This window comes from Peromyscus leucopus, chromosome 8b (assembly GCF_004664715.2).
Source record: "Peromyscus leucopus breed LL Stock chromosome 8b, UCI_PerLeu_2.1, whole genome shotgun sequence".
In the NCBI taxonomy this organism is placed as follows: Eukaryota; Metazoa; Chordata; class Mammalia; order Rodentia; family Cricetidae; genus Peromyscus; species Peromyscus leucopus.
This window is the reverse complement of record NC_051086.1, coordinates 26,570,327-26,583,716: the sequence shown is the minus strand read 5'-3', so window position 1 is coordinate 26,583,716 and position 13,390 is coordinate 26,570,327. Positions and strand designations below refer to the sequence as shown.

Genomic DNA, 13,390 nt, shown 5'->3' with positions numbered 1-13,390 from the left:
AATTTCAGTAGCAGCTGGGAAGGTCAGGGGTAGGCAAGGCAATCTAGCCAATCAATGGTACAGCAGGGCTTAAAAGCAGGTCTCCCAAGTCCAATTTCCAAGCACTTTATATGATTCTGTTAAGCAATAAACCACCAGAGTCCTCGGTGCCAAGTAACAGAATTCTAAGTGCAGTTTCAATAACATTAATTCAGTGCTGAGTGGCCTGCAGTTCAGCAAGAGATGGGGAAAACCAGTTGCTAATGTGACTGACTACAACATTGGGCGGGGGGCACAAAGGGACGATGACAAACCACAAGTCAAGCTGGCATTTTGACCGGACCCAATTCCACAACAAATTGGGATCATGTGAAAATCTGAACTAGTTTTCATACATGTAAATGAATCTGGAGAGTGTGTGTGTGTGTGTGTGTGTGTGTGTGTGTGTGTGTGTGTGTGTCCGTCCACGAATGTGCTTGCATATGGAGGCCAGAGAACAACCTCCAGTGTAATTTCTCAGGATCCGTCACCTTTTTTGAGACAGGGTCTTTCACTATCCTAGAGTAGGCTGGCTGGCCAGTGACCCCCAGGGATCTGCCTGCTTATCATTGGGACATGTACCACTGTGTTAACTCTTCTTACATGGATTATCGCTACTGACTTTTAATTATCTTTTTTCTTCTGTTTTATTTTTATTTTTGTGTGCATATTTGTATGCAGGATGTGTGTGAATTCTAGGCACACTGGTAGAGGTCCATCAACAATTTTCAGGGGTCAGTTCTCTCTCCTTCCACCTTAGGACTCATGGAATCTGGGAGCTGGACTCAGGGTTCCATGCCTGTGTGCTCAGCAAGAGCTTTTACCCACTGAAAGCCACCTCACTGACCCAAGAGTGTTTTTAAGAGCAATCCCAGAGTACCCACAGAACCACCAGTAGAAGAATCACCAATAGAAGAAACACTGCAGGGCAGTGGGGCAGCATGGGCGGGGCATCTGTCTAGTGGGGGCAGATTGGCGGGGCATCTGTCTAGTGGGGGCAGCATGGGCGGGGCATCTGTCTAGTGGGGCAGCATGGTTGGGGCATCTGTCTAGTGGGGGCAGATTGGCGGGGCATCTGTCTAGTGGGGGCAGATTGGCGGGGCATCTGTCTAGTGGGGGCAGATTGGCGGGGCATCTGTCTAGTGGGGGCAGATTGGCGGGGCATCTGTCTAGTGGGGGCAGATTGGCGGGGCATCTGTCTAGTGGGGGCAGATTGGCGGGGCATCTGTCTAGTGGGGGCAGATGGCGGGGCATCTGTCTAGTGGGGGCAGATTGGGGGGCATCTGTCTAGTGGGGGCAGCATGGGGGGGCATCTGTCTAGTGGGGGCAGACTGGCGGGGCATCTGTCTAGTGGGGGCAGACTGGGGGGGGCATCTGTCTAGTGGGGGCAGCATGGGCGGGGCATCTGTCTAGTGGGGGCAGACTGGCGGGGCATCTGTCTAGCATGCACCAGCACCTGAGTCTGACTTCCAGTAAAGAAAAGAGTAAAGCAGAGAGAAAGGATGGGTGCGGGAACAAGACTGCAGACTCAGAAAGGGAGACCTGCGCCTGCAAACAACTGGCGAAACTGAAATCAAGGGACTGTCTGAGTGCTGATTAATGAAATCTGAGTGTCATATCTAGGTCCTGCTAACATGGAAGTGACTCAAGGTGCCAGAGAGGATTGACCAAGGCCCCTGGGGTCATCAGATGACATAGACCGTGTCTAGTCTACTATCCTTACAGGAAAACTAACTGCTAAAGCGAGAGCAAAGGACACCGTGACGAGGGAAATCCCACCAAGTGAGGATCACCTCTGGGTATGTTGTGAGTGACTGAGTTTTTACGCCAGTGATTTCTGCAGCAGTTACCAATGTTTCTAAGGAGCTGGTTGGCTACACCAGTTTTGGCTCTGTCTAGTGACCTCTTCCCATTGTTGAGGGCTAACCGTATCTCCCCCGACTGCTGAACTGTGGGTGTGGCTATGGGGACCACCCCCTCACCCCACCCCACCCCACCCCCGCCAGTGAGTCAGGAGCGGAGGCACCTCTGGGGTCAGGAGCCTAGCCATCCAGTGCTTCCTTCAACAGCAATCCCTTCCCCGCTGCCCCAGGCAGCCTGGGCTTCAGAAGAGAGCATGAAGCGGCCAGCTCAGACCAAGCGGCTTCTCAAGTGTTGCCTCAACAACCCAGCCTGACTTACACTACCTGAGTAAACTTTATACTCATGAAAAAATGTGAAAATTAAGGTTCTAATAAAAACAAAACACTTCCTTCCTGATTGTCTCTCATTCTGAGCAGGCCTAGTCCCAACAGTAGAGAAACAGGCCAACCTGGGCTACACATGAGTCCCAGGCCAACCTAGACTACGTGTGAGACCTTGTCTCAAAATAAACAAAAGAACAAACAAAGCTTCCATATCTTTGGTCAGTGTGGGGTTGAATACACTGAAGAATCCCAAATTAAAACTCCATGGAGTGAGGGCCGTCGGCATCCCGCGGCAGTAGCGAGCACTGAGGGAGTGCTGGCTGTGTGGGTGCCACACAGAGCCCCTCCTAAGCATTGCCGCATTGGTTCTCCCACCGAGGGAGTGGCTAGCAGGGCTGTGGTGAGGAAGCCCCTTCTCCGCTGATGGGGACTAGGAAAAAAGGTCTGTCTCCGGCTCTTCCACCGTGTCCAGGCCGTCCTTCTGGTACCTGAGCCTGGCGCGGTCAGCCAGGAGCATGTGCAGGTAGCGCTCGAGGGAGTGCTCGTTGAGGGCGCAGCGCAGCCAGGCCCGGCCTCGGCCCACATCTGCAGTGATGTGACGCAGGGAGTAGAAGCGCTGCAGCTCGTGCTTGTTGAGGACCTCCTTCACGTAGAACCAGAAGACGGGCTCTGCGGAGAGAGGGCAGAGGTCTGTCACTCTTCAGAGCAATGATCACTAGGCAACCTCATGGGGGTGTAAATGGCATTACTTCCTTAGCACAGACGAGGTACAACAAAGCAATAAAGGATTGCTGACAGACCTCAGACCCTCCCACCCTGAGATCACCACTCCTAGTTAAACATTTTCAAAACCTTTGTGCCAGTCTTTTTTTCTTGCACCTTTTTCTATACAAAAATCAACATTTGTGGCAGCTAAATTATGTCCCCAACATGACTACACCCTAGTCTCTGGAACCTGTGAATGTAGCCTGGAGCAGCCAAGGTGTGTTATCAACTCTGATTATGTCAATTCCTGTGGACACAACATATTAATAAGTGTCTTCATAAGAAGACAGAGAAACTGACCCACAGGAAAGTAGGCCGTGTGACTAGGGAAGCAAAGATCAGAATGATGTGGCCGCTTCCAAAGAATGCCGGCAGCCGGCAGCCAGCAGACGTGAGATCGGCTGCAACCCTGCAGTATCCACAGGACCTGACATGTTAGCCAGTGAGGCTGACCTTGGAGCTGCAGCTCCCAGGACTATCAGAATAAATCTCTTCAAGCCAGACACAGTGTCATACACCTGCTGTCCTGCCTAGTCAGGAAGCTGAGGCAAGAGTGTGGCTGAGCCAATGAATTCAACGCTAGCCTGGGCAACATAGCAAGATCCCATCTCAACAACAAAAAAGTACATTATATAGTGTATTATTGTATGCATATATATATATAATTCTGTATCTTTTTATGTTTCCATTAAAAACATTTATTTGATGTTTCCAAATGTAAAATAGAAAGTCAAGATTCTTGCACCAGTTCGAATGAGACCATCTTAAGTGAGACCATGCAAAGCAATTCTTCTTTTTCTGCTTCATACAACGTGACTGACAAAGATCTAGATGGCATGTGCTTTGGGGGGCACATGCACACCACACAGGGCAGTTTCTTCTTTTTTGCAAGTCAATCTATAACAACTCACTTTGTTTTTGCTTGGTTAGTTAGTTTGGGGTTTTGTTTTGTTTTGTTTTGTTTTCCTTAGGAAGCACAAGGAGCTGGAGACTTCGGCTGCCCGATTTCATTCAGCTACTCCACAAACAGCACACACAACAGGCTCAGCACTGCCGACGGCAGAGGGCTGAGGCAGTAGACTTTACCTTTAGGAGAGTCAATGAATTTAAGAACTGAATCACCTTAGTTCTTTTCCTCTCTATTCTTGCTGCTCTGGGTTCCAGAAGAGTAATACAGAGCCCTTGGTGAAATTTAACAGTCAAGCTGCATTCTGTAAATTCTTTGCTACTTGCAAAGACTAAAGACAGTTGGTTTGCTAAATGGTACTGAAGAAAATCCTGACCCAGGTGACATGACTTAGTCCAAAAAAAAAAAAAAAAAAATGTTTCTAACCAAAGAAATTATACAACAGTATTTATAGGCTAACTTTTAAAGAGATGGTTGACATTAAACTGTACATATTTACAAGGCATAATTCCATATCTTGATTCAGTTTCTTCTAAATCATGAACATTTTCCAGATTCAACAAGCCTCAGAACAATTTTGTGTTGTTACATATTCACCCAGTCTTCTGAGCGCTGACTGTGATTTTTGGCAGCTTCCTGCTGGGATATAATTTAGCTCTATCTTGATTATGAGGAATACACTCCATTGCTGCTTCCCCTCACACAACAAAGAACATCCTTGATCATGAATAATCGCCCTTGTTTCTAGATCCTCAGGAGAGCTTCCCAAATGGTGAACTACTTGGTATAAGGACAGGAACAAATTTAGGGTTACTGGAAGGCTAAATGAGGTTTGTTAAGCCCCAGACAGTCATTCTTACTGACATCTCTTCAAGTCTGCCTTTCTTATCCACATGTACAAATTATTTGGGAGTTGAAATTCTAGTGTGTACCTCATCTTGTGATCACTTTTCTTTACAACATGGGCTCATCGACACTTCTTCATGCTCTTGTCAATGCTGCAGTGACAGCTGGGCTCTTGAGTATTAACTGTGCACCAGCCATTGCCAAACATTTCATGACTGACCTCACTCAAACCAAGGCCATGTCGTTCAAAGGCAAGGCTTGGACAAGTCTCACTGAGTTAATGCAAATGTTAATAAGCTGCAGAGGTGGGCACAAGTACAGTGCCAAACACAAGCCACTGAGATCATGTTTGCCTCGGCCGCCATCAAAAATGAGCATGTTTGCTTTCTGAGAGGAAGGACGAGAGCGGCAGCGAGGGGTAAGAAGGCAGTCTTGGTCTTAGCTCTTGGCTGCTGCTCTGACCTCTTGGGCTTTTAACTCTGCATTTGGCTCTGTTTCTTATTTAATAAAACCGTTCAGAATTACATCTACAAAAAAAAAAAAAAAATGAACATGTTCACAGCTGCTTGATTTCTACGTGGAGCAGAGCCAAACAAGTTCACAGACCCCTCTGAGAACATTAAAGACATTGAGGTTTCCTTCCAGAAGAATGCAAAGATGCACAGCTCCAAAAACTAAACTCAGATTAAGAAACTCCCTCTATTACTCCAGTTCAACTGATCCAGGCTAACTATCATTCTAGTGAGCCTCATCTTTGAGGAGCATTTAGTCCAGCACACAGGACAAACAGGTGACAAGATCATTCAGTTATGTGGCCACAGAGCCATGCAAAATCTCAGATTCTTCTCCCACGAGTACAGAATAGGTGGCCTGGGATTACAGGCTAACTGGAGAAAAGGGTAGAGTGCTGAGCACAAAGCTTGAGACAACCACCCAACAATGGCAGCCTGACACAAGATGACCAGCACCCATAGCTAAGAAGAGGTGCTGTATAGCCTCTCTCGCTTTCTGGGTCAGCAGCAGCTGTGTATGTGTGAGTGTGTGGGTATCTGGGGGCCCAGCCACCTCCCAGGTCTTTCAACTTTGTTACTTATTTCATGTGTGTGTCCATCATAAGACATGGGCAAAGGTCAGAGAGTGACTTGCAGGAGTCAGCTCTCTCTCCACCACCTGGGTCCCAGAGGCTGGTCGCCTCAGGTTGTCAGGCGAGGTGACAGGACCCTTTCAGCTGAACCATATCACTGGCTTCATTTTTCAGACTAAACTTTCCAGGATGAATGAAAAAGCCCAGTGCACCCTCAGCCCTCACGTGGCAAACTCGCCAGACTGTAGAGCCACACAGAAGAGGCTGCGGCCGGCCCTTCTCTGCCTCTGCTATTTCCTGGGATCTAAGCCATCCTCTCCGGAGGGAGGGAGGCTCTGAGACTACAGCTTAGGAAGTTCCTGAAAGTTTCAGGATTCCCAAGGCCCATCCAAAGTTATAAGGCAGTGAAGGCTACTGAGGAGAGGAGACTCTTGAGTAGAGATCCAGCACGTTGGACAGAAAGTCCCCGGCACGCAGCTTGGTGGAGTCGTTACCCATGCTGCCCTGAGTCAGCCATGCCTCTCTAAGTAACCAATAAACTCACCAGACATCAAACTAGACTTAGGTGGAGTCATTCTTGGCCTGTTGTCAGTGCCCTATCTGCCATGAAAAGACATTTGTTCATGTCCAAGAAAAGTCACATTCTGACACCAGGACAGGGGACTCTGGGGAGCATACTGCCCTCTACCAGCAAGAGACTCTCACTCGCATCCTGTCTCCTCAGAAACTGCCATGACCTCCCTCTGACCTTGACTGCCAGTAGCACTTTACTGTAGAGTTTTTTCACCTTTAGAGTTTGAAAATTGCTTACTATGAGGATCTTTTTCAAGCCTGTCAGGGATACCACTGACGATAAGGATTATCTCAGCAGGGCTCCACTTCAGAATTAATGTGGTCTATTTAAAGTGCAGCTCACCTGCCGTTTAATGCAAGCAATGGCCATAATTTAATTTGGAAATCTATACCCGATCTGCTTTGAAACAAGCATGCCAGGCTTCCACTTCTCCAAGCACTGAAGCCAGCTGCCACAAGAAGAGGGACCAGGAAGGGGTCCCAAAGTGAGCTGTCTGGGGGCCCTGTTTGCAGCTGCCTAACAGAACCAACCAGCTTTTGGCAGTTTCTAACAGGCCTTGGCTTTCACTGGCAATGCCAAGAAGTCATATCATCCATAGGCACAGAGAATAAAGTGCTTGATGAGCAAGAGGAACACTTGAGTTCAGGTCTCATGTAAAAAGCCAGGTACAGCTGGGCAAAATGGCACATGCTTTAATTCCAGCACTTAGAAGGCAGACGCAGGTGGATCACTGTGAGCCAAAGCTAACCTGGTCTATATGAGTTCAGGCCAGCCAGAACCTGGGTACAGGGGTGCACCTGTAATCCCAGCCCTGGGAAAGCAGGGGCAGGGGGATCCCTAGGGCTGCTGGTCAGTCATTCTAACCCAATCACTGTGCCCCAGCTTCAGTGAAAGCTCCTTTCTCAAAAAAAAAAAAAAGGCAGAAACATCTAAGAAAGACACCTGACATGATCTCTGGCTGCACAAACACATGTGCACACATACAAGCACACACACACACACACACACACAAAATGCAAAATAAGAACATATAAAATGTGACTATGAGCTGACTCAATCAGTGTCAACCACAGCAAACATGCCCGCTGTATAATGTGCTCAACAGTGAGCAGCTCAGGAGACGGTCATTACACTGAAGCAAGGCCTAGCGGAAAGGCGCCCAACAGCATCCCTCCCCTTGCTCTGGCATCGCCCCTCTTTCCTATGACAAACATGTCCCATGTGGTTCCCTGTGACACTGTCTTACCCTGTCCTCTTCCACCCCCAGCAAAGTCAGGTCCCACAAGCTGGGCGATAATCAGACCACATCAGATGTCCACCTCTGTGACACAGCTTCATCCCTCTCCTGTTTTAGATGTGTGCTATTCATGGGGTATTCTTTACATTAATTTTGATTTAAAATATATATATGTGTGTGTGTGTGTGTGTGTGTGTGTGTGCGCGCGCGCACAGGGGTATGTGTATGTGAATGCAGGTGCCCACAGAAGTCAGAGACATCAAATACCCCTGGAACTGGAGTTACAAGCAGTTATGAGCTGCCAAATATGGGTGCTGGGTCCTCTGTAAGAGAAGGACATGCTCTTAACCTGCAAACCATTTCTCCAGATGTATTGAGATAGGGTTTGTTCTCTGATCATCTGATGAGCATCTACACAAGACTTGATGCCACTGAGCAAGAGATCTCCTCCAGAGCCTGGGGAGAAAGGGAGAAGGGAGACAGTCCACTGAGCAACAGGTCTCCTCCAAAGTCTGGGAAGGGCAGACAGGCCACTGAATAATAGCTCTCCTCCAGAGCCTGGGAGGTGTGGGGAGGCAGGCCACTGAGCAACAGGTCTCTTTCAAGTGAGCAGGGTCAAGCACTGTACAAACTGAAGCAATGTATCATCTAACTCTAAGGAGAAAGGGCAGCAGCTCTCATAGATTAGACAAGATAGGAGCTGGCTCGGGGCTCTGAATCACCGGAGTCCTGCTTCACTCAGGGTCACAGAGAGTAACCACACCTCTGAGCAACACATTCACATCAGAAAGGGAAGAAAGACGCAGGACAAAGTCAGCTCTCACTCCTCTTATCTAAAGGCAAGAAGAGCAAACCCGGAAAACCACAGGGAAGCAGACGTGGAGAGAAACAGTGGGACTAGTCTGTCTCTCCTGGGGCACTAGACAAAGGAGGACACCACAGCTGCAGACTCAGGTGGGAACAAACACTGTACCCACACTGAGGCAGGGGCAATCCACGCCCCTCTCATCTAGCCCAAGAACTGGGTGGAAATTGCTGCTCCAGCCCAGGACCCTGCCAGTCAGAGCAGGAGATGGTCAGCACCGCAGGGCTCCCAAGAAGGGACCACAGCTTTGGCATCTCACCATCTTCCAACTGGCCATAAGGCTGTCTAGAGGAGAGGGGCTGTGGTGTAAATATGAATAACATATAGTAAAAATTCGTCTATCTAGCACATCAACTTGATATGTTTTTGTTTTGTTTTGAGACTGTGTCTGACTATAGCCCTGGCTAGTGTATAACTTGGTACATATTCCAGGCTGGCTTCAAATCCACTACATAGCTGAGACTAGCTAATGCTTCTACCTCCTGAGTACTGGAATTATAGGAGTACACCACCAAGTCTAACTCTCTCTCTCTCCTCTCTCCTCTCTTCTCTCTCTCTCTCTAACTCTCGCTCTCTCCCTCCCTCCTTCCCCCTCCTTCCCTCCCTCCATTCCTACTTCCTACCTCCCTCTTTCTCTATCTACCTCCCCAACAACCCAGAGACTTGCTATATTTATAATAACCTGGCCTGGCACTCTTTTATGTAGCTAACCTCCGACTGACAATCTTTCTGCCTCAGCATCTGGAGTGCTGGGATCATAGGCATGGACCATCACACCCAACTTTTCACTCCTTCTCATGGCTGTATGAAAAAGGTAGGAACATGTTAAACAGTATAGAAAATAGGAATACACACACACACACACACACAGTCTTCCCTGTTATTTTTTGCATGTGTGATGTGACTGGTACATGTGTGTTGTGTATGAACATGTGGTATACATATATATGCACCTGTGTACATACAAGGAGGCAGAGGAGGATACGGGTATCCTGCTTCATTCCCTCTCTCAGTCCTTTGAGACAAACTCTCGCTGACTTTAAGCTAGGCTGGCAGCCAACAAACCCCAGCAGCCCTCTAGTTTCTGCCCGACACGGTCCTGACAGCCACACCCCATTTTCTACATGGGTCCTGGAGACTTGAACTCAGGTCCTCATGCTTGCAGCCCACCGGGCTGTCCCCTGGCCCAGGAAGCAGGGTTTTAAACTCACGACTCATCTCCTTTCAGATGTGACTTCATCTTCTTTGAAGAGACAGTCACCCTGAGAGGAGTAAAGGACTCACAGAACCTCCAAGATGATAATCATGTCTAAAAATTGACAATTCAGGTGTCAAATATGAGCCTTCATTCATGACACATCAGAAATAGATACCTTTGAGAGCCAGTGGTCACAACATCCCCAAGAGACATTAGATATACCAGACTGCTTTTCTTTAGAGACAGGATCTCCTTTGAACTTGCAATCCCCCTGCCTCAGCACCCAGAATTTAACATACTGGGACCCACTCATGCATTCGTGTCCCTTGCACTGGCACTGATTCTGCACCACCAAGATGTCAAGGCCGGTCCCCAAGACCCCATGAACATCCTCACAGTCCAGGGCCCATAGGTTGAGGAACAGCATGCCAACAGCTTTCCCCGTAAGACCAGCCATTCTTTACTACCGCTAACCTCTTCTGTCAGTAACCCTGGACACAGTTTGGTACCCCCACACCGTTGGCAGACATCTTGATGAGGCCTCTTCACCAGAAGGAGATTTGCAAGTTCATGACAATAACAGCAAAACCCCAAGACGGAACTGAAAGCACCGCACAGAACAGACGGTGACAGCGCGGACTTCCCCTTCCAACCAAGATGATGGGCCAGGCTCTCCTGGCACATGCAGCTTCCTCAGAAATCAGTGTTCTATAGAAATGAAGTCATTGCCCAAGGGGACTCGGTGAATAAAAATATAAACTCTGCTTTGAGTGAAGTGCAGTGGACCATTTTCAAAAATCCCCGCCAAGGTTCAAGAAGCCAGTGTCCAATTGACAGGTATGGGGACAGCAGAGGGCTGGGGGTGGCTTCCCAGGAGAACTAGCCCTTCGCCTCAGTCAGGATTTTGACACAGTCCTTGGTCACCTCTATGATGTGCATACTCTAAGCTACAGGATAAGTGAGGCTGGACCCTGCCCCTTCCCTCCAGGAAAAGTAACAGGCAAGAGAACAGGGCACACCACTGGGAGGCTTCACAGGGACTGCTGAGGCACAGTTGGGGTGAACTGGGCAGGGAGCTCAAAGAAGGAAAGTTGAAATTTCTAGAGAGAAAACAGTAACAACACTACACGTTCGTTTGAATGGCTATTAGTTTCTGTGGGGTGTTGCTGTTGTTGTTTTGTTTGTTTGTTTGTGTTTTCAAGACAGGGTTTCTCTGCATATCCTTGACTGTCCTGGAACTCACTCTGTTAGACCAGGCTGGCCTCGAACTCAAGAGTTCCACCTGCCTTTGCCTCCTGAGTGCTGGGATTACAGACGGGTGGCACCCCCACCCGGCTTTGTGGGGCTTTTAAGGCAAGAAAGAGATTTGGAGACATGAAGAAGTAAGAGGGCGACTGGAAAACACAGGGACGGGGTGACTAAGACCCACCACAGAAACGCTCTGGACTCAGCATCTGGAGGGTGTGGAGCCTCGGCAGCCTCTGCGCTGCTCAGTGGATGCCAAGTGCTGCAGCACTAGAACAGTGTTTGCTCAGAGTGTTAAACACAAGGCCAGAGACTGCTCAGCAGGCCAGGGTGCTGACCTAGCGACCTGAGTTCCAGTACTGGACCCCAGGAGGAAGAGGAGAACTGACTCCAGGTCGTCCTCTGACCGCCATACACGTAATGCTGCATCCCCATGCACACACACAGACTCACTCACACTCTCTCTCTCTTTCTCTCTCTAAGTAAGTAAAATTTTATTTTAAAAAAGGTCAGCGAGATGGGAAATGATTCCACAGGCAAAAGCCCTTGCCACCAAATCTGATCACTGGAGTTTGGTCCCCAGGACCTACTTGGTGAAGGAGAAAAACATTGCCCACAAGTTGTCCTTTGACCTCCACATGTACCATGGTGCATGTACACAGCATACAAATAAAAGAAAATTTTATATTACACATAAGATTACCAGAGGATCCAGCCATTCCACTTCTGGGCAAATATCAAAAGAACTAAAAGCAAAAAAGCACAAATACTTATTTACCCATGCTCATAGCAACATTACTTACAACAGCCAACAAGCAACCCAAGTGTCAGCCAGGAAAAGAAAATATGGTTTCTCTATCTGCTGGAATAGTACTCAGCCTTAACCAGGGGTGACACTGTGGGTAGGGGGAAGGCATTGTGGTAAATGAAGCCAGACACACACGAAGTACCTCTATTAGTCAAGTTCATTAAGACAGAAGTAGAATGGTGGCTGCTAGGGGCTGGGGGTTGGGAGCTGGGACTTAGTATCAGCATTTTAATGAGTCCATCATTTCAGTTTTTGGACTTTTACCATGGTGGAAAAGTATTTACTATCACTGAGCTGTAGATGGTCTCTTTTTTATATGTATTCCAGGTGTGTGCGTGTTTTGCCTGCATGTGTGTCTGTGTACTATGTGTGTGACTGGTGTTCACAGAAGCCAGAAGAGGAGTCCAATCCCCTAGAGCAGGAGCTACAGATGGTTGTGAGGCACCATGTGGCACCGAGAATGAAATCCAGGTCCTCTGCCAGAGCAACAAGCACTCTGCACCACTGAGCTGTCTCTCCAGCCCCAAGATGCAGACGGTGATGGTTAGGATGATATATTTTATGCTTATTTTACCATAATTGTGTATGTTGTGTGTGCACACATGTGTGAGAGTGCATTCACTTTGTGTGCACCAGGTGAAGCCGGTATCAGGAATCTTCCTCTCTTGCTCTCCACTTTACATTGTACGTACAAAGTACATGGTGGGGTCATGTATGAGAGGTGTGGAGGTCAGAGGACAACCTACAGGAGTGACTTCTCTCTCCACTGTCACGTGAGACCGCCTCCTTTCCATTCTCCCCAGAACCAAGCTCTTAGGATAGTGCTGTGCACAGTTAGGGTAGGCCTTCCTATTTCATCTCATGTGAGCAAACTAACTCCTCGCAGGCAGGTCCTGAGGTTCAGCTCCCAGGGGACTCTAGATCCTGTTAAACTGATAATCTATATTAACCATCAAGAGTATGGGAAAGAATTGGGGGGTGTAACGAAGATAATGGGAAAAAAATCTTTTTCACCAAAACAAAATGGCTGCCTAAACAAGACCCAACACTACCACTAATAGACACACTATCAAGAAATGGGGAAATTCTGAGGAGCCCTGCTCCTAGACAAACAACTACAGGCAACTAACCACTGCTGAGAGAGAAGCAATCTTCCCCTTAGGGATAAGCCCCCGATTTGGTTATATACCAAGTGGTCAGCCCTGAAGTCATATACATACAAGCAACACTAAACAGACTCAGTAGATTACATTCATATGCTTGTATGTGTATAAAACAATAATAATTAAAGAAAAGAGGCCATGAATTTAAGAGGAAGAAGAAAGAGGGACATGGGGTGGGGGTGGGAGGGCCGAAAGAAAGAGGGAAAATGATGCACTCTTTGCCATGGTTTTAAAGGGGTTCTGACCCTACCAGCTTGTCTCAGAAAATATTGATGTAACTGTATTTTAATTCAATTTTTTTTTTTATTTTAAAGGATAAACAGAGCGGTGGAAGTATTTCCAAACTTGAAGAATATCAGGACATTAAAAGCCAAAAATACTACTTAAAATATGAGATGTGGAGGTATAAATAAATCAATGGTAAGGGTACACTCTTAGGATACAATGTCTAGGTTCAATGCCAGCACACATGAAAAACATGGTTTAAAAAGTGA

The 13,390-nt window shown here is 47.7% G+C and overlaps 1 protein-coding gene across 3 annotated transcripts in view; it reads right to left on the bottom strand.

The window, feature by feature from the left end:
• The window catches only part of Snx29 (sorting nexin 29), a 488,775-nt gene that overhangs the window by 410,444 nt on the left and 64,941 nt on the right, over window positions 1-13,390 (bottom strand). For all 3 annotated transcript variants that reach the window (XM_037201528.1, XM_028872913.2, XM_037201527.1), the window contains one exon: window positions 2,693-2,873. In XM_037201528.1, coding sequence (XP_037057423.1) covers window positions 2,693-2,873 — 181 coding nt within the window. The remainder of the gene's footprint in view (window positions 1-2,692; window positions 2,874-13,390) is intronic.